At 45.1% G+C, this 20,410-nt stretch overlaps 1 protein-coding gene across 3 annotated transcripts in view; it reads left to right on the top strand.

The window, feature by feature from the left end:
* The window catches only part of LOC108928219 (putative helicase mov-10-B.1), a 51,828-nt gene extending 36,511 nt beyond the window's left edge, over window positions 1-15,317 (top strand). For 2 of the 3 annotated variants that reach the window (XM_018742054.2, XM_018742053.2), the window contains exons 13-22: window positions 53-150; window positions 4,390-4,488; window positions 5,914-6,022; window positions 6,485-6,602; window positions 8,898-9,089; window positions 10,061-10,135; window positions 11,018-11,143; window positions 11,987-12,075; window positions 13,879-13,997; window positions 14,726-15,317. In XM_018742054.2, the coding sequence (XP_018597570.1) occupies window positions 53-150; window positions 4,390-4,488; window positions 5,914-6,022; window positions 6,485-6,602; window positions 8,898-9,089; window positions 10,061-10,135; window positions 11,018-11,143; window positions 11,987-12,075; window positions 13,879-13,997; window positions 14,726-14,826 (1,126 nt within the window). In that variant the 3' untranslated portion in view covers window positions 14,827-15,317. The remainder of the gene's footprint in view (window positions 1-52; window positions 151-4,389; window positions 4,489-5,913; window positions 6,023-6,484; window positions 6,603-8,897; window positions 9,090-10,060; window positions 10,136-11,017; window positions 11,144-11,986; window positions 12,076-13,878; window positions 13,998-14,725) is intronic. The other variant, XM_018742055.2, reaches the window with a different exon arrangement.
* The last annotated feature ends 5,093 nt before the right edge of the window (window positions 15,318-20,410 follow it).

The following is a 20,410-nucleotide window of genomic DNA, read 5'->3' as shown; positions in this document are numbered from 1 at the left end:
AAACTATGTTATGTGCTGTGTTTGCAAATGCTTGTGTACACTGTTTCGGCAGACTAGTTTCTGGAGGCCTCCCGCCGGGCCACTTCACCTACATCTTTGTGGACGAGGCAGGCCATGCTGCGGAGCCAGAGTGCATCATCGGAATCGCTGGTGAGGGTCACAGGTTTGAAACCAGGCGCTGAAGTGTCTCGACTTACACCATCGGTTTTCTGGATGGATACAGTACTGCTGTCCTGCTGTGCCATTTTTTGATGAAGAAATCCCAGAAGTGTAGTAAATCATAGAGGGGAACTAGAAGGCGACCTTCTTGCCAGTCGTCAAAATAAAACTGGGGATGTTGATAACAACATGTATTCTTGGAAGATTTTAAGTTCACAGACCGAATACTTCACTTTGAAAGTTCTTCACACTGTTATGTCACAGAGGTATGCAAGGTGAAACAATAGGAGGTGTTAGTTACAAGGATCAGTGTCAGTGGTAACTGTTAGACCACTGGGGAGCAGAAAAGAAAGATAAAACCTTGTGTTGAGGGACAGTACAAAATTAGGCAAAAATGGGAGGGCACGCGCACACACACACACACACACACACACACACACACACACACACACACACACACACACACACACACACTGCCACGCCCACACCTTCGGACCAACACGGAACACCTGTGACCCAACGCAGACCGCAGCATAAAAGGCTGCGTCGAACAACCAGCTGATGCGGAACCTTGATCTGCCTCCTCGTTAGCGACCTTCTCCAGCCATTTCCTGTTCCTGAACGCCTTCCCCGAACCCGTCCCTTGTTCCCCCGATCTACTGCCTCCTTCGGATTATCGACCTCTTGCCTGCACACTGACCTCGCCTTTTGGATCCTCCCTGTTACGACGTTCGCACCTTGAAGACCCTTTGCCCGTCCTCTGACCTCCTCTCTTGGATTTCCCCGAAGACACCACGATTACCGCTCCGCACTTGGGTCCGCCGCTTCCCTCTGACGCGACCATGACACACACACACACACACACACACACACACACACACAGACACACGTTTGGTCAAATAAAAATGGAATGTTGTGAATTCCAGAATTTATTAGCATTGTAACACAGGTCTTGCATCCTGACCGAACCCTAACCCAATCACACACACACACACACACACACACACACACACACTTTCTGAACCACTTGTCCCATATGGGGTCGCGGGGAACTGGAGTCTAACCTGGCAACACAGGGCGTAAGGCTGGAGAGGGAAGGGACACACCCAGGATGGGACGCCAGTCCGTCACAAGGTACCCCAAGCGGGATTCAGAATCAGAATCAGAATGAGCTTTATTGCCAAGTATGTTCACACATACAAGGAATTTGTCTTGGTGACAGGAACTTCCACAGCACAGACAGAATGACAGTGGCAAGATAGATGAGAAGATAGAGTATGTGAATAAGGGATGAAAAATATATAAAAATATACAGTACCCAATATTCTATACAAAAATAGTCACTAGTTACAAATGCAAGGGAGTGTGAGTAAGAGATATGATGTGATAAAACGTTATAAATATAAATAGCGTTGTGTATTGCACTGGTTTACTCTCTAGGGGCGATTTAGCTGTTCATGAGGTAGATGGCCTGAGGAAAGAAACTTCTCTTGTGCCTGGCTGTCCTAGTGCTCTGTAGCGCCGGCCAGATGGCAAGGGTTCGAAGAGGAAGTGGCCTGGATGTGAGGAGTCTAGAATGATTTTGCTAGCCCTTTTACTGACTCTGGACGAGTGCAGTTCTTGGAGAGCTGGGGGGGGATGTGACGATGATTCTTCCAGCAGTCCGAACTATCTGCTGCAGTCTTCTGATGTCTGACTTCGTAGCTGAGCCGAACCAGACAGTTACAGAGGTGCAGAGGACAGACTCAATGACTGCGGAGTAGAATTGCATCAGTAGCTCCTGTGGCAGGTTGAACTTCCTCAGCTGGCGAAGGAAGTACAACCTCTGCTGGGCCTTCTTCACAATGGAGTCTATGTGAGGCTCCCACTTCAGGTCCTGTGAGATGGTGGTGCCCAGGAACCTGAATGACTCCACTGTTGCCACAGCGCTGTTCATGATGGTGAGTGGGGATAATGCTGAGGTGTTTCTCCTGAAGTCTACGATCATCTCCACTGTTTTGAGCGTGTTCAGCTCCAGGTTGTTATGACTGCACCAGACAGCCAGCTCTTGGACCTCCTGTCTGTAAGCAGACTCGTCACCATCCCGGATGAGGCCAATGAGTGTGGTGTCGTCTGCAAACTTCAGGAGTTTGACAGAAGGGTCTTTAGCGGTGCAGTCGTTGGTGTACAGGGAGAAGAGCAGTAGGGAGAGCACACATCCCTGGGGGCGCCAGTACTGATCGTGCGAGTATTGGATGAGAATTTTCCCAGCCTCACTATCTGCTGCCTGTCTGTCAGAAAGTTGGTGATCCACCGACAGATGGAGGTGGGCACAGAGAGTTGGGTTAATTTGGACAGGAGGAGGTATGGGATGATGGTGTGGAAGGCTGAGCTGAAGTCTACGAACAGGATTCTCGCATAAGTCCCTGGTCTGTCCAGATGTTGCAGGATGTAGTGCAGTCCCATGTTGACTGAATCATCCACAGACCTGTTTGCTCGGTAAGCAAACTGCAGGGGGTCCAACAAGGGTCCAGTGATGTCCTTCAGGTAGTCCAACACCAATTCGGACCCCAGACCCACCGCTGAGCGGGACCCGGTCCAACCCACTGCGTCACTCCGCCCCCCTAACCCAATCACTTTCTTCTGAATATAAAGTTCCAAACGTTTCAGAGTTGGTCAAAAGGAGGTTTGGTTGTGGTTTAACAATAAAAGGTCACTTGAAGGGCTGTGTAAACCCCAGTGCAGTAGACTTGTGTCTTATCACAGTTAATTCTGTCCGTAGTCTCTTCTCTTGTTTTGAACTGCAATGAAGTGTCAGTTGTGTGTACTTAGAAAAATCGCAGAAATGCCAGTTATCTCTGTGAAGGTCAAAAATGATCACCATTTAGTCTATAACTAACAATGCACTCTATCAAGTTTGTGTAGCTGAGCTTTATCATCCCTGACTCGGCCATGTCTTTGATAGCAGGAAAGCTCTCATTCCAGTATGTTAGTGAGTTTAGTTTCCATAGCAACAACAGAGGGCAAAAACTTCTTTAGCATTAGCATCATGTGTCTTACCCTTTATCATGTCCAGCTTGGTAAATTAAAGGGTCAGAAGGTGTTAGAAAGTCTTTAGAAAGGCTGTTAGAAAGACTGCTGCATGCCATGTCATCAGGTGTGTCCTTTGATGTGTTGTTTGTGGTAGGAAGAAAAGACTCAGTTCGACAAGGCACTCAGACTGCAGAAAACTTCATTTATTCATGTGCACATGGGTGACAGTCACACCGCAATAGCTTAACAAGCAGATATTTATACACACTCTAGGGCGGATCTTTGCAAGCATAGGTAAGTTACATGGTTTGTTTCAACATTCCAGACATGTCACTGTGCCCCTCAATCTCCCATCCTCTCGTAAAACACTTCCAACAATCGCCAGTTTATCTCCTTTCTCCCATAAAACAGTCCTCTGGGATTTACGGAAATCTGCATTTTTCTGTTATCTCATTGACACAGAAAGGGGCAAATTGACACCAAACTACTGCCTGGAATGTGGCACTTTCTTGCATAGGCTGTTCAGCAGTTAAACATTCTTAAACATTCTACTATAGCAGCATGTAGGCATAGTAAACCTTTTAAAATCAAATTTCCTTTCCACATGTCACACCATTGGTCCTTAGCTAGCTCCTTCTACATAGCTTGTTTAGCTTTGTGAGAGTCACAAGGAGATTGGGAAAGCATTGCTGTCCCAGCGCTGAGACATAGATATTCAAATTCATGAGTTTCTGGATCAAAGGCAAAAATCAAGTGGCTATCTTCAGTCCAGTCCATGGGGGCCCCGACCTACAGTATATGTCACTGCGTGATAGAGCAAGAAGTGTAGTTAGTGGTACTGTGTTGGAACATGGGCTGTAATGGAGATCGTCTCCTTACCAAGCACTTGTTCATAAAGTCTTATACTGTTTTGCACAAAATAATACAATTCTGTTTTCTTCAGTTCAGGTTTGCTTGATATGAATATAGTGGTTTAAGGAGTTCACATGGTTTACTCAAGTGTGCGACAGCAACATTTCTCAGGAACATGAGCTGGCAACAAATTCCAGTGAAATGCAGAAACAAATCCAATAGCCTGGTATGCTTCTTAAAATGACACAAATTCCGTGTTGTATGGAGTCTGAGGTGCAGTCACCACTGTTGCGGTCAAGGACACTTCACGGAGAGATCGCCTAGTGGAAGTCAGGAAGTCACTCATCTCTTTTTTTGTGTCCCCAGGACTCCTCCATCCAAAGACAGGGCAGCTGGTGCTGGCAGGGGACCCTAAGCAGCTGGGGCCCATTCTCAGGTCTCCTTTTGCTATAAACTATGGACTAGGTAAGAATCAGGTGCTCGGCCATGATCCTGACACACAAAATGATGAGCATGTCCAAATTACAAACATATGCAATGTGTTTAGACTGGAATTTAGCATCAATGATCCATGAAGACAATGTCTAACGGTTTACGATGCAGAACCCTGAGGATGTTTACAACATAGGAAACGAAACGTTGGGATTAGTCTCTATGACAACGCGGTCTACTCCGGAAGATGCTAAATTCCAGGCTAATGACAAGGCCGCGGAAGCCTACGTGAGTTGATATGCAATGTGTACCCTTATGCAAAACTGTAAATGCAGGAATAAAAGTTCTTGATTTACAAAGACTAAAAAGGTCCTGTTTTACACACACACACACACACACACACACACATTTTCTGAACCGCTTGTCCCAGACGGGGTCGCGGGGAACCGGAGCCTAACCCGGCAACACAGGGCATAAGGCCGGAGGGGGAGGGGACACACCCAGGACGGGTCCTGTTTTACATGCGACTTTTTTAATGACCACTTATTAAATCTTCAGCTTTGTAGATCCAACATTGTTTGTCTTCCAAATAGATGTGTAGAAGTAAAAGTGCCAAGTGTGTGCATATGTGGGGCGTGTCACGTGCTACAAACTGTGAGAACACAAAAAAGGAAAACGAAAGAAAAGGGAAACACTGTGATGCTGATAACGTTGGGGGAACTTTGGATGGATTTATTGGAGGATCAGGCATTTATTATGTAAATCAGCTTCCTCAAGGCACTTGCTGTTTAAAAAATAGTGAGATTCGTGAAGCTGGGTTCTGTTGGTGAGGGAAGACTCCATAGGGCCAACGTTTGATCATGCTGAAGGAATATCAGAAGACTTTTTGGAGATTCATTATTGAAGGGCAGAGCTCATGAGTCTTTTTGAAAGCTGTCATGTATGGCTATGGTTTTGAAGAAAACATTATGATGCATAGCTAAAGACCTCAGAAAGACGGCTGCTGCGTGAGGACAGATTCAGCAGTTCAAAGGAGCATTGGCTCAGCTAGAGCTTTTATCCAAAGCAACTGTTAAACATTTTAACAGCAGAAAATTGTAGTGTAGAAAATGGGTTTAGGTAGCTTCGAGAAGGATTCAGCCTCACAGTACATCCCGAGACTTGGATGGGTAACCATTACGTAAAATGCCTTTATCTTCCACACTAACATGTAATGTTTTTATTAGAAGTCTTTGTTGCTATATTCTGAAAAACTAACACTGTCAAAAAGGAAAAAAAATATATTTGTTGTATAACAGCAGTTGTTCACCTGACCGCTTACCTTCTCCTTACATGTCAGAGCACAGGAGCAGGAGGGGGAAGAAGTGCAGACCTCAAAAGAAACTTGGACCGTTTTTGTTTTCCTGAATGTTAAATGTCAGGTTTACTGACTGAGGCTGCTCTTTGTTGGGACTTCAGGACTGTCGTTACTTGAGAGGCTGATGACGACCAACCCTCTGTACAAGAAAGATGCGAATACAGGCCATCTGGACAACCGCTTTGTCACCAAGCTGCTGAGGAACTACAGGTAGTCTGTAGCCCAGAGTGGACATCCCCAACATTTAGTTCACTTCCAGACACATTTCTGTGTATATGTAAATGTAGCAGTGACGTGTCCCAGAAGTGTTTCTTTAATGTTGTTTTTTTCTGATTTAAATTGCCATTTAATGCAGTTTTGTGGAATTGTCTTTTTTTCGTCTTAGGTGGGAATCACATTCATTCATCCTTTTGATGCTTTTCTGCAGATTAATTTAGATTGTAAAGCTACTTACACTGGTTTACTCATTTGTACAGATGGGTATTTTTTACTCTAAGTTCAGGGTAACTACCTTGATCAAGGGTACCACAGCAGAAAATGGGATTCAAGGTTTAGTCCTTTGAGTACAAGGCAGCGGCTCTAACCGCTACAACAATTCCACACCTTGCATGCGTCCCTTGCAGCATCACCACATCAAGTGGCAGAGCCTCACCTGAGACTGTTGTCCCCTAGATCTCACCCAGCCATCCTCAAAATCCCCAACGAGCTCTTCTATGATGATGAACTGGAGGTGTTTGCTAATGAGGTCATTTGCAACTCCTACTGCAGATGGGAGTATCTGCCTAAGAAGGTAGGAGGCCCTGAGGGGGGAGGACAGGGGTGCTGTGTGCTCTTCTCTTCGGCTACAGTTGGTTATGTGGTCCCAGCTTTATGGTACCCTAGTATCTTGTCTGATAGGAACGTCTGTCACGGTCGCGAACAGGAAACGGGAGGTAGGGTTTGGACCCAAGTGCGGGTGCTGTTATTTCAGAGTCAAAACACGGGAATAATCAGAGACGGAGGTCGGGGACAGGCGAGGATCTTCTGAGGGACGAACATTGTTTCAGGGGCGAGGCAATACTCAGTAAACTGGTGAACAATCCAAGGTCAAAAAACTAGGAGAAGTAGGAACGTTAAACAGGGAACAGGGTACTGGGAAAACAAGACGCTGAATGCACAAGCCAACTGATGGGCGTTGTAGAGTCCCCACCTGTTGACGTGATGGCGCTGCCTTTATACCGTGCCGTGCTAATCAGCAGCCGGTGCTGTCACTGAGCCTGTGGATGTGGGCGTGACAGCATCATTACATTTACACTTATTTTTTTACTTGACGTTTTTTCTCCAAAGTGACTTACAACATTAAGGTAATTACATATATCTTACCCAATAATGGTAAGTACCTTGCTCAAAGGTACTATGCCAGTCCTTATTTGTGACCATGTCTTACTTTAAAACACTTTTGCATTTTTACTGAAATTCAGACACACACACACACACACATTTTCAGAACCGCTTGTCCCATACGGGGTCACGGGGAACCGGAGCCTACCCGAGAACACAGGGGCGTAAGGCCAGAGGGGGAGGGAACACACCCAGGACGGGACGCCAGTCCGTCGCAAGGCACCCCAAGCGGGACTTGAACCCCAGACCCACCGGACAGCAGGACTGTGGTCCAACCCACTGCGCCACCGCACCCCCGAAATTCAGACATTATGCAAAAATATATTTTTTTAACAATGAATTTTTTTTTTATTATGAAGTGAGTGAGTTTTTAAGAAAATACGTTTACCTGTATACAAACGGGCAAATGTGATTCCTGCCAACTAAGTGAGAGTGTGAGACTGTCTTAAAGTAACAGCACACTTGTAATATGCAAAGATTTCTATAGATATTATATATATAATATATATATGTAGGGGGGTGCGGTGGCGCAGTGGGTTGGGCCACAGTCCTGCTGTCCAGTGGGTCTGGGGTTCGAGTCCCGCTTGGGGTACCTTGCGACGGACTGGTGTCCCGTCCTGGGTGTGTCCCCTCCCTCTCCGGCCTTACGCCCTGTGTTGCCGGGTAGGCTCTGGTTCCCCGCGACCCCGTGTGTGTGTGTGTGTGTGTGTGTATATATATATATATATATATATCTGTTCCTTCTACTGTATAACTGTACTCTATTTAATATACTGCCTTGAAGTGCACACAACCTACAATATACCCAAATAAGGGAAGTACCTTCATTAAGGGTACCAAACTGAATTGCTGCTACCTCAGTAAAATAACTAAGAATAAAGAAGGAAGTTATCAAGCAGAGTAAATGTGTACACAATACACAGATACTCAGATAAATATGAAATGTTGATAGTGTTTCGTATGCTCGGTGCATCTCCTGTTGTCGACAGCCACGTAGGTCCAGTTTGCTGTTTGTTGTCAGTGTTCTCGCTTCATCCACTTCTCACACAAAGTGTGGAATTCTACAGTATGACATTTTAAAAATTCTGTATTTTAAATGTAATCTGTTTATTCACTTTTAGTGTATGAAACTGAAGGTGACACTTAAGTTGTCTGCTTGCATGCCACACTATTCCACGTAACTAATTGACTGATCCATTATTTCTGGTGGAGAGATATACCTGGAGGTGTGGGTGCGGGGGCACAGTGGCGTAGCAGGTTTGGCCAGGGCCTGCTCTCTGGTGGGTCTGGGTTGTTTGGGGGTCTGGGGTTCAAGTCCTGCTTGGGGTGCCCTGCGGCAGACTGGTGTTACGTCCTGGGTGTGTCCCCTTCCCCTCTAGCCTTATACCCTGTGTTGCTGGGTTAGGTTCTGGTTTGTCATGACCCCACTTGAGATAAGTAGCTGTAGACATTGTGTGTGAGAGATATACCTACTACATAGATTTCACTATATGTAGCACTTTTTCACTCCATATTAGTGTTGTATAGCAGTGCTCCATATATTACCTGGAAAACAGCAACTCCAATAAAGCAAAAGAGTTGTTCATGTGGTTGTCAAATCTGATGCTAAACTGATGTAAAATTTGTGTGTGCACCTGGTGTATGAGTTCATAAATGTGCTTCACACACTTGAACATTTATTTTGACCTTCCCTTTTCACCCCCAGGGATTCCCAGTGATCTTTCATGGTGTGACCGGAAAAGATGAGAGAGAAGGCAACAGCCCATCCTTCTTTAACACGACTGAGATTGAGGTCCTGGTGGATTACCTTAAAAAGCTGCTGCAGACTCAGGGCAAAAAGGGCTTGGCCACCATATCACCGAGGGAAATAGGAATCATTGCCCCCTATAGGAAACAAGTAAGAGTCAAACTGGAAATGTGTAAAAATAATGTTTAAAAGTGTAACTGTGATCAAGATATAGTCATCAGCAATATAACCATGTTACTGTCAAATTAGCTTTGGAAAAAAAAAAAAAAAACTTGAACTCTAAATTAACCAGGAGAACCTAAGGGAAAGGGATTATCAGATTTAGGGTAATACATTAAAGTGGTAAAGCGGTGCACAGAGAGTTCAAGCCTTGTAGGAGAATCTGTCTAAAAATTGATATGCACTTATATAACATTATGTGCTTATCAAATAAGCTTTATTTCTAATCCCTAAAAATATATTTTCACTATTTTATTCATGAAGGAGAATCTTAAAACTGTTCCCTGATGCCTTAGAAGATGACCCTTTGTAAGGTGGAACAGAGTGGAAATTGTTGTTATTTCATTCCCCATCAGTGACAAACACTGATTTTTAAACATTTTTTCCCTTCATTTCCACAGTTGTATCGTGAAAGATAATAGATGTTGTCAATCTTATGAAAGACACTGACTAAGGAATGGATTATTTAAAACCACATAGAACTCTAACCAGAGTTTTTGGTCCATAGTGTAAAATATAAGTGTTGCTCTCTGGAATAAAGTGGGAATTCTGGCCACAGAATCATCTTGGTGTCACCTTGGTGTCCGCAATGTGTTAGTAAACTCAGCCCTGTTGCATACGCTAAAGGCAACGTAAAGTTCTGGTTTACTATAGTAGGTTTTAAGCAAGCCCATTTTGTACTGTTAAAAATGGCTTAACATAAGAGTCACCCATATTTGATCTGTTCCATCGTTGTCTACCATCAAGCAAAGCCTAGTGTCCCCTTTCAACATTAGTTTGTAACTCTAGATTGCTGTAGCTTAGATCTTTTGGTCCCTCGACAACCAACAAGTTGAGGTGCCTCTGATCTGTTTAGTTCATAATTGCCTTGTGTGTATCACTCTGTTGGAATTCTCTGGTAGGTTGAGAAAATCCAACAGGCTGTCAGAACTCATGATAAGGACCTGCGCAAACTGAATGACATCAAGGAGCTCAAGGTGAGTATCACCATGACATTTTCACCCTCCATTCTATAAAGTTTCAACCCTTTAACACTGATTTCCAACAATGTGAGACAGAGTGCAGAGTATCACTGGAATGTATCGCAATTCTAGCGTGATGTCAGTCAGAATGCAGGCGCGAAGATAATGGTTGTCTGAAGTGACGTAGAGTGAGGGTCGTGATCTGAAAAGTTGGGGTTTGAAGGAGAAAATCGTAGTCCGAGGAGTCGTGGTCCAAAATGTGAGGGTCGTTCTCGGAGTAGTTTGGGTTCGCAGGTGAAAATCTTAGTCAGAGAAATTGTGGTCATGGTCCAAAGAGCAAGGGTCGTTATCCAAAAGTTTGGGGTTTGAAGGCGAAGATCGTACCCTATGGAGTTGTGGTCCGAAAGACAGTTGATAAGGAGTAAAGAATAATGCTGAGCATGAGGAAAGGCAAGGTTTCTTGATGAGATTTTGCAACTACTGTGGGTAGGTGGTCTTCCTTTATAGGGTGTTTTTAATGATGTGCAGGTGCTTGTCATGTATGTCAATTTAGCTCTGATGACCTTCTCCTATGGTCCTTTGGTATCACCTCATCAAGGTTGTGACAAAATGTACATATACATTTTCTCCTCAGCTATACATCAGTATATTCTGTTTCAGCTCTGAATCTGGAAACATTATTGGCCATTGTTAATTATAAATGTAACATGGTGGAAATAAAGAAGGATGAATATTCATCAACCCATCCAATTTCAATAGCCTCTGTATACTGACTGCAGATGTGAAAAGGCCCCAATGACAAATAACAACTAACGTAATGTTTAGATGTAAATGACAGTGTGGGCAATGGGGCTGGTGGTGTGAGTGGGTGCCGTAAGACAGCCTCTGTCACCCTAGGTAGGTGTGGTGGAGGAGTTCCAAGGACAGGAACGCAAGGTCATCATGGTGTCAACTGTGCGAAGCTCCGGGAACTATGTCAAGATGGACCAGGATTTCCGTCTTGGCTTCCTTAATAATGAGAAGGTACTCGACACCCTGCATTCTCCTTACTGCACACAGTTATTATACGTTAACATTTTTACTTACTTATTTTGCAGCTGCGGTGGCGCGGTGGGTTGGACCACAGTCCTGCTCTCCGGTGGGTCTGGGGTTCCAGTCCCGCTTGGGGTGCCTTGCGACGGACTGGCGTCCCGTCCTGGGTGTGTCCCCTCCCCCTCTGGCCTTACGCCATGTGTTACCGGGTTGGCTCTGGTTCCCCGTGACCCTGTATGGGACAAGCGGTTCTGAAAGTGTGTGTGTGTGTGTGTGTATTTTGCAGCGTTTGCTTTTACAGAGTGATATAGTGCATGAACAAGTAGAAAGTGTGCCACAATGGCAGTGTACCTGCCTCTTAGTACCTTTAAAGCAGCGTGTGAAAAAGTTGTAGGAAATATCAGTTGGGATAAATAAGTGCCTGCTCAGTGAAATAGACAAGTGTACACTGTGCACTGGTTTATACCGTGGTTTGAGACATATTGATTGTACTCTAGAATCAAATGTCTGCATGTAGATCTTTTCTTCTGTTGGTGTGATGTGCTGTTGTGGTGTTCATAGAGATGTATGTCTACTCAACAAAAAAGTATAAATGTAAATAAAATCAAGGCACTGAAGTGTGGCACATAGGTGGTTTAACTTTAATATTGCACTTGGTTTTACTTGGTGAAAAGGTATAACAGCAGTGTATAGAGATGCTTTGTAATTGTGTAGCCCTGCCAGTATCTAGCATTCCCTGTGGTTTATTGCTATAGCCTGCTACCATATAACAGAATTCATTCACGTTGTCATTTTCATTGCATTTCACTCCATATGTCACACTCTTCCTGACAGAGGTTCAACGTGGCTATCACTAGGGCTAAGGCCCTCTTAATTGTGGTGGGGAATCCTATCATTCTCAACATGGACAAGACGTGGAGACGGTAAGGTTCATTGGCCAGGAACCTGTTCTCATCCTCCATTTGCATCATCACCATTGCACATGCTTCCCATGCTCAGAGTCTCATATTGAAGTAAGTACAATAGGTGGTTAGGAAAACAGCAGGGTCAGCCCCAGGCCCAAGTGGAGTGCCCTACAGGGTCTATGAGCTTTGTCTAAAGCTCTTGTATAGGTTGTGGAGGGTCCTGAAGGTCATCTAGAGAATGGGCATTGTTGCATGGCAAATGGGGTATGCTAAAGGGGTGTGGATTCCAAAAGGATCAACTAATTCAGAGTTATCTTTCTGTTAAATGTACAGGGCATATTATTCCTCAGCATTGTCTCTCAGCACTTAACAGCATTCCTCCTCAGGAATGCTGACATTGACACATTGGGGCAGAAATGCGGGATTCCTGAGGTACCAGGGTGCTGAGGGCATATTCGTTTGGTGATTCAGTTGATTAGAGAGGCTTGTGAGAACAAGGGAGACCTAGCAGTGCTGTGGGTAGATCTTGCAAACAACATGTGGCTCAATTCTGGACACAGATGAGGAGCTTAGGGTAACACAGGTAAGTGAAGTGCTGCTATACTGGGACTCAAGTGATCCTAGAATTGGAAAGTCGACTGTGTGCTGTGTTTGGCTTCAGCATAGCATGGCGGTAGGGACAGTGGTTTCTGGAAGAGTACAAGTGTCTTCTATCATGGTGATATGACAAGGTCCAGCGGAAGGAGGTGTGTACAGGCCACAGCAGTAGATGATGAAGGGATGGCTAGAATGGTAGGGATGCAACAGCAGGGAGCATGAACTAGGTAGGAAAATGTGTTGGACTGTAAAGTCTCATTGGCAGAGCTCTGGAAAGCAGAGTCCCATCATATTTTCTTTTTGATGCAGGTAGTTTATGATATGCTGCCTAGTCCATCCAACCTGTATGGCTGGGGAAAAGTGGACTGTCTCTCATGCCAAATGTGTGCAAAGATAGCATCACTAGAGCATGTTCTCCGCAGCTGCTCAAGAATAATAAGTAATAAGGACTGGTATTGCTGGCATAACCATGTGCTGAAAGTGGTAACAGGGTCTATGAGTATGGGGATAGCGCATAGTAGGACCTTACAGGCAGCCAGACAGGCTGTAATATTTGACAAGAAAAATGAAAGAGCAGAGTCAGCACCTGGTACCAATTCAGTTCACTGGTGATGGTGTGAGACAGGTTATTGATGCTTGACATGGGAAGGCAACTTAAGAGGCATTGCTCTTTTGACTGAAACTTCTAGGTAAGACATCTTTTTGAAGCCTACAGTTCTGTGGGCCACATGTATGGAGGAGCCATTGAGAGCTGAATATAAAGCATGAGTAACTGGTGGAATAGTACCACTTGAATGACTAGAGGGCAAGGTGTGTGCCCACTGAAGCAGGCTGGAGGGGCTTTGCAGGGAAGTCATTGTATAGGATCTATAGTATGTAGGGTATCACAGGTAGCCAGAGGAGGAAAGATATGAAAGTTGTTACTGAAGCTGCTCTATGGAGATGGCACCTAGATGGCTTTGGATCAGAAGAGATGAGCCAATGGGTTCAAAGTAGTGCTACCTGGACACAGAATGGTTGAATTTCTTGGCTGAGTTTTTCTGATGCTGAAAGACCTGAAACACCCCATGACCTCAGGTTACATCAGTGATGATGGGTCCAGGTGCATTGCAAGATGTGTGTAATAAAATTAAATGCAGTTCTCAGAGCACTTTGTCGAGGGATTATGTCCCTTTACCTTCACATAGTCTAAATCCTAACCCTAACACCTTCATCTACTTTTAGATTCATTCAGTACTGCTCAGAAGAGACGGGGTACACAGGGATTAACTACAGAGATGCCAAAGGTGAAGATGACATTATTGATTTTCTGGTTAACCTCCATATTGGCATTGAACCAACAGGTAAGCCCCTCCAACCTAACATTTTATATTCAAATTGTTTTTGGATATTCTGCTTGGTTGCGTTTAACTGCCAAGGTATGATTGGGTGTAGGACCGAAGGTTGTTTGCTCTGCAGCACATTTTTGAATTTAGGAATGCGATGAGAATAAAGTAAAATATTGGCTTTGAACCAAAACTGAAATATCTCCAACCTAACCTTTTACTTCCAAACTGCTTTTTGTATACCTATTCTGGGATGCGTTTTACTGCCAAATAATGGTTGAGTGTGGAAACGCAAGTTGAGATTGCTCTATAACAAATTTTTGAACATAAGAACATGACAAAAATAAAAATAAATAAACCGCAAAAATAGCACTGGACCAACCAGTAAACCCCTCCAGCCTAATGCTTTATATCCAAATTCTTTCCCCCTCCCAGCACTCTTACGCTCTTTATGCTGCTTTGCTTCTCTGATCTTTAAGCAGCGCTCAGAATATTCAATGAAATTTTATTGAGCACTCTACACACACAGTGACAGAGTGGTGAACAAAGGATCAGGGGACATAGCAAATAAAAGGTTAGCTACATATTAAATTTCTATAAAAACTATATCAGGTGTTAAAGCTATAAGTAAGCCAACTGGCCATTGAGGAAAGGAAAAGAAAAATCTCCCAGATCAAAGGTAAGCGATAAAAAATAACCCCCTTTGCTCAGTCTGTGAACTCGAGTGCACTGCTGGTTTCCTTCAGGCTCTAAAGTGGTCTCATTGCTCCCATCTGCCCCTCCAGTTGAGACCGAAGAAAGCATGATCCAGCAGCACGTGGATCCCGAGTGGAAGCGTGAGCAGTGAGTCACTCCTGGACCCCTTCAGTCAAGTGAACCCAGCATTTGAGTGGCCTGCCTGATGCACATCAGATACTCAGAGAAGAAACTGGCAGCCAGAGGGAATTATGGGGCATTACAACCCCACCACGTTGATGATCATGTTGTCAGTTCCTCTTCTTCTGTTTGTGTTCAATAAAAAAAAAAAAACGTTTTTCTTTCCAATTACAGCTCCACATATTTTGACTAATTAAAAGTCAGATCAGATCGACTGATTGTTGTCTCAGTTGATGCGAGTTGTTTTTCATGCAGGTCCTTTTCTTTAAATGTGGTTTAACATGTTTAATTCAAATGCCCATTTGAAAGGTTATTACTGTCTTGTGGCATTCAGAAATATGAATATATCCCTCATTTCAATTTGATATTTTTCATGACTTTTTTCATAATGTATTTTGGACCAATATGTTGGGAAAACACAAGATTGTCTGATAATGAATAAATAAATTTGTAATAGCTGTACATTTTTTCTTATTGTTCAGATTTGTATCAACAAACTAACGTTAATGAATAAATCCAAAGGACATGAAAGCAAGAAAACTTGTTTATAATAAGCATTGACTGAGAAGTGCGGTGTAACAACACATCCTGCTCTAGCCTGGTATAGAGTGTCTATTTACAGTGCATGTCATTTACCGTTTTTCTCAAATGCTTAAAACAAGTCTAAAAATGTCAATACAACTTTTTAAAATCTTTCAGGCAAACTCCAGAAGAGCAGCTTTTTGTATAAAACACTATATACACTCACCGGCACCTTTATTTGGTACACCTGTTCATCTGCTCATCAACGCAAATATCTCAGCAGCCACTCACGTGGCAGCATCTCAATGCATTTAGTCATGTAGACATGGTCAAGACAATCTGCTGAAGTTCAAACTGAGCATCAGAATGGGGAAGAAAGGTGATTTAACGTGGCATGGTTGTTGGTGCCAGATGAGCTGGTCTCAGTATTTCAGAAACTGCTGATCTACTGGGATTTTCACGCACAACCATTTCTAGGGTTTACAGAGAATGGTCAGAAAAAGATAAAATATCCAGTGAGCGGCAATTCTGTGGGCGAAAATGCCTTGTTGGTGCCAGAGATCAGAGGAGAGTGGCCAGAGTGGTTTGAGCTGATAGAAAGGCAACAGTAACTCAAATAACCACTCATTACAACCAAGCTATGCAGAAGAGCATCTCTGAATGCACAACATGTCGAACCTTGAAGCAGATGGGCTACAGTAGCAGAAGATCACACCGGGTGCCACTCCTCTCAGCTAAGAACAGGAAACTGAGGCTACAATTTGCATGGGCTCACCAAAATTGAACAATAGAAGACTGGAAAAACGTTGCTTGGTCTGATGAGTCTCGAATTCTGCTGCGACACTCAGATGATAGGGTCAGAATTTGGCGTAAACAACATGAAAGCATGGATCCATCCTGCCTTGTATCAATGGTTCAGGTTGGTGGTGGTGGTGTAATGGTGTGGGGGGTATTTTCTTGGCACACTTTGGACCCCTTAGTACCAACTGAGCATTGTTTAAACGCCACAGCCTACTTGAGTATTGTTGCTGACCATGTCCATCCCTTTATGACCACAGTGTACCCATCTTCTGATGGCTACTTCCAGCAGGATAACGCGTTATGTTACAAAGCTCAAATCATCTCAAACTGGTTTCTTGAACATGACAATGAGTTCACTATACTCAAATGGCCTCCACAGTCACCAGATCTCAATCCAATAGAGCACCTTTGGGATGTGGTGGAACGGGAAATTCACATCATGGATGCACAGCCAACAAATCTGCAGCAACTGCGTGATGCTATCATGTCAATATGGACCAAAATCTCTGAAGAATGTTTCCAGCACCTTGTTGAATCTATGCCATGAAGAATTAAGGCAGTTCTGAAGGTAAAAGGGGGTCCAACCTGGTACTAGCAAGGTGTACCTAATAAAGTGGCCGGTCTTCTTCTTTGGCATCCATCAGTCTAGAAAGACCATGGAATTGCGCCTTGGTTTTGTCCGCTTCATGGTGGTTTGCATCGCCGGCTATGACTGTGAAGGCCCAATCAAGAGTGACAGTCCTTGTCGCAGTTGCAACAGATGTACTGGGTGCCGTTCATGTGTTCCACTTGAAGCCTGACCTTCCTGCGTCTTTACCTCTCCTCAGCCTGTAGACGCAGCTTTTGTTCGTCACGTCCCAGACCTTGATGAAGTTCCCGCCTCCAGCTGCAACGATCAGCTGCCAGCTCCTCCCAGTCGTTCACATTAATGTCAAGCTCTCTCAAATCCTTTTTGCACACATCCTTGAAACGCAAATGAGGCCGTCCGGTTGGTTGTACACCAGAGGCCAGTTCCCCATACAGGATGTCTTTCGGGATCCTTCCATCATCCATCCGACGGACGTGCCCTAGCCACCGTAACCTGCGTTGCCTGAGGATGGTCTGCATGCTTAGCAATCCGGCCTGATTAAGGACGTCACTGTTAGTAACTTCGTCCTTCCACGAGATCTGGAGGATGCGTCTGAGGCAACGCAGGTGGAATGCGTTCAATCTTTTCTCCTGGTGGGCATACAAAGTCCACGTTTCACTTCCATAGAGCAGAACTCCAAGAACGCAAGCACAGTAGACTTTGATCTTAGTACGCTTGGAGAGCATGCCATTCATCCACACTCTCCTGCTGAGACTGGACAGAGTCGTGGCGGCTTTTCCTATTCTTTTATTGAACTCAGGCTCCAGTGACATGGTATCTGTGATGGTCGACCCGAGGTAATTGAATGCGTGAACGACCTCAAGCGTGTAGTTGCCGATGGAGATTGATGAAGGTTGAGGGGTACTTTGTCCCATAACATTGGTTTTCTCCAAGCTTATCTTGAGACCAAAGGCCCCAACTGTGCGAGAGAAGCAATCCATCAGCCGCTGAAGCTCTTCCTGTGTGTGTGACACCAGAGCAGCATCATCAGCAAACAGCATATCACGGATGAAAACCTTCCATACCTTTGACCAGGCCTTAAGCCTCGCGAGGTTAAACAGCTTCCCGTCACATCGGGTATGTAGGTAAATCCCCTCTGTGGAATTTCCGAAGGCTTGCTTCAGCAGCACTGCGAAGAAGATCCCAAAAAGAGTTGGAGCGAGCACGTATCCCTGCTTGACACCACTTTTGATGCTAAAAGCATCAGACGTCGATCCATTGAAACAGACTGTGCCCTGCATATCAGCATGAAAGGACTGAATCAGCTTAAGTAGCTTAGGCGGACAGCCGGAAAAACTCACTTCTGCTGACGGTATCAAACGCCTTTGTCAGATCAATGAAAGCAACGTACAAGGGTTTCCTTTGCTCTCTATACTTTTCCTGCAGCTGCCTCAAGGAGAAGATCATATCAACGGTTGATCGTCCGGCACGGAAGCCGCATTGTGATTCCAGGTAGATCCACTCGGCAATTTTTTGAAGCCTTCTGAGGACAACTTGAGCAAAGAGTTTCCCAGTAACGCTGAGGAGTGAGATGCCGCGGTAGTTGTTACAGTCACTTCGGTCTCCCTTGTTCCTGTAGAGAGTTACAATCGTGGCATCTCGCATATCCTGTGGTACCACACCTTCTTCCCAGCACTGACACAGTAACTCATGGAGAGGTTGCAGAAGAGTGTCTCTCGCACACTTGATGACTTCTGGTGGAATGCCGTCCTGTCCTGGAGCTTTACCAGCAACTAGGTGGTTGATGGTGTTCTTGAGTTCCTCCACCGTGGGCAGGTCATCCAGCTCACTCATGAGTGGCAACTGTTCAATGGCTTCAAGAGCAGTGTCTGACACTGTGCTCTTGAGGTTATACAGTTCGGAGAAATATTCCAGCCAGCGCTCCATCTGTTTGGTTTTGTCCGTTATAATATCACCTGACTTGGACTTCAGAGGAGCTGTCTTATTCTGCCTGGGACCGATAGCTTGCTTAATGCCATCATACATCTCCCGGAGATGACCAAAGCTGGCATGGATCTGAATCTTCTTACACAAGTTGAGCCAGTAGTCGTTCGCACACCACCTGGCTGTTCGCTGAACTTCTGCTCTGGCTGCTCTCAGCGCTCGCTTGGTGTTCTCGCAGGGTGATCGTTTGTGTTCCAGAAAGGCGGCACGTTTCTTCTCAACGGCTGGAATCATCACGTCAGAGTACTCCTCAAACCAATCGTTCACTTTCCTAGACTTCCTCCCGAAAACTGCCAAGGCCATGTCGCGAATTGTGTCCCTTAGGTAATCCCACTTCGAGGTGACGCTTTCTGTATCGCATCTGGTGGGTAGTGTTTTCTCAAGGCAGTCATGGAATATCTTTGCCGTCTCTACATGCAGTGCTTTTTTTTCCATCGATGCGGGGCTTCCCATAGGGTTTCGAATGATGTAACTGCTTGGGCATCAGCTTAACTTTTGAACACACAAGCAAGTGATCCGTGTCGCAGTCAGCGCTCTGGAAGCTGCGTGTAAAGAAGACATTGTTCAAGTTTGCTCGCCTAGTGATCACCAAGTTCAGTTGGTGCCAGTGCTTCGAGTGTGGATGTCTCCAGCTGTCGCATGCAAACAGCTTACGAGGAGCCACAGGTGAGAGCCGAGCATCAGGTGGGGACCAAAGGTGGACAAACCGCCCTGAAGAGGGTGCAACATGTTCATCCACCAGAGGTGCTACCCCTCCCTGACACCCCATACACCCCAAAGTGGCGGGTAACTGTATGTATATTCTCATTTCTTCGACACAGAATTCTTAAGCCAGTCACTCTTCTTCTTGCTCAGCAGTGAACTCTAACAACATTTAAACAGTTTTAAACTAAACATAACATTGGCTTCTTAGCTTTACCAATCTGTCACATCAACTTCCAACCTCACCTCGCTGGTGTGAATCATCTGCTGCAAAATACTCCAACATTACATTTGGTCTTGATCCCATCATGGAGAGGCTCACCAGTGTGAAGATGGAACAGCAGGAAGAAAGGCAACAGCAATGTGCAGTCAGAGGAAGGGCTGTTTGTATTGGTGGCAGCAGAGTGTGGGAAGGAGGGGAGGGGAGAGGAGGGGAGAGGAGAGGAGGGGAGGGGAGGGGAGGGGAGGGGGCGAAGAACAGTTCATATTTCACTGGAAATTAGAGTAGGAGGGCTGCACAGTAGTGCAGCAGGTAGCCTTTCCTCCTCACAGGGCCTGGGCCATTTGGGCGCAGGCTTAAATCCAGCTCAGTCTAAGTGGAGTTTGCTTGCTCGCCCCATGTCTCTGCAGGATTCTTGCAGTTGCTCTGGTTTCCTAGTACAATTCAAAGAAATGTGTTGAACTTAAATTGGTGATTGGTGGTCATTTGCCTGTAGTGTGTGAAAGTGTGTGTGGGTGTATGTGCGTGGCAACGCTGCGATATCCTGTCCAGAGTGTACTATCTACTAGCCTAGTCCTCAGTGACTCCAGGATAGGCTCAGGACCACTGCGATCCTGACAGAGAAGCAGGTATTGTAACAAAACTGAGTGATCGCAGTAGACGGCGAGGCTCGATGCTCCATGTTAGATGTTTCTTCCTACATTGCACTGAAAAATATACAGTGTGATGCTGATGAAA

This window comes from Scleropages formosus, chromosome 25 (assembly GCF_900964775.1).
Source record: "Scleropages formosus chromosome 25, fSclFor1.1, whole genome shotgun sequence".
NCBI classification, from domain to species: domain Eukaryota; kingdom Metazoa; phylum Chordata; class Actinopteri; order Osteoglossiformes; family Osteoglossidae; genus Scleropages; species Scleropages formosus.
Note: the sequence above shows the minus strand (reverse complement) of the source record. Positions and strands in the feature narration are given on the sequence as shown.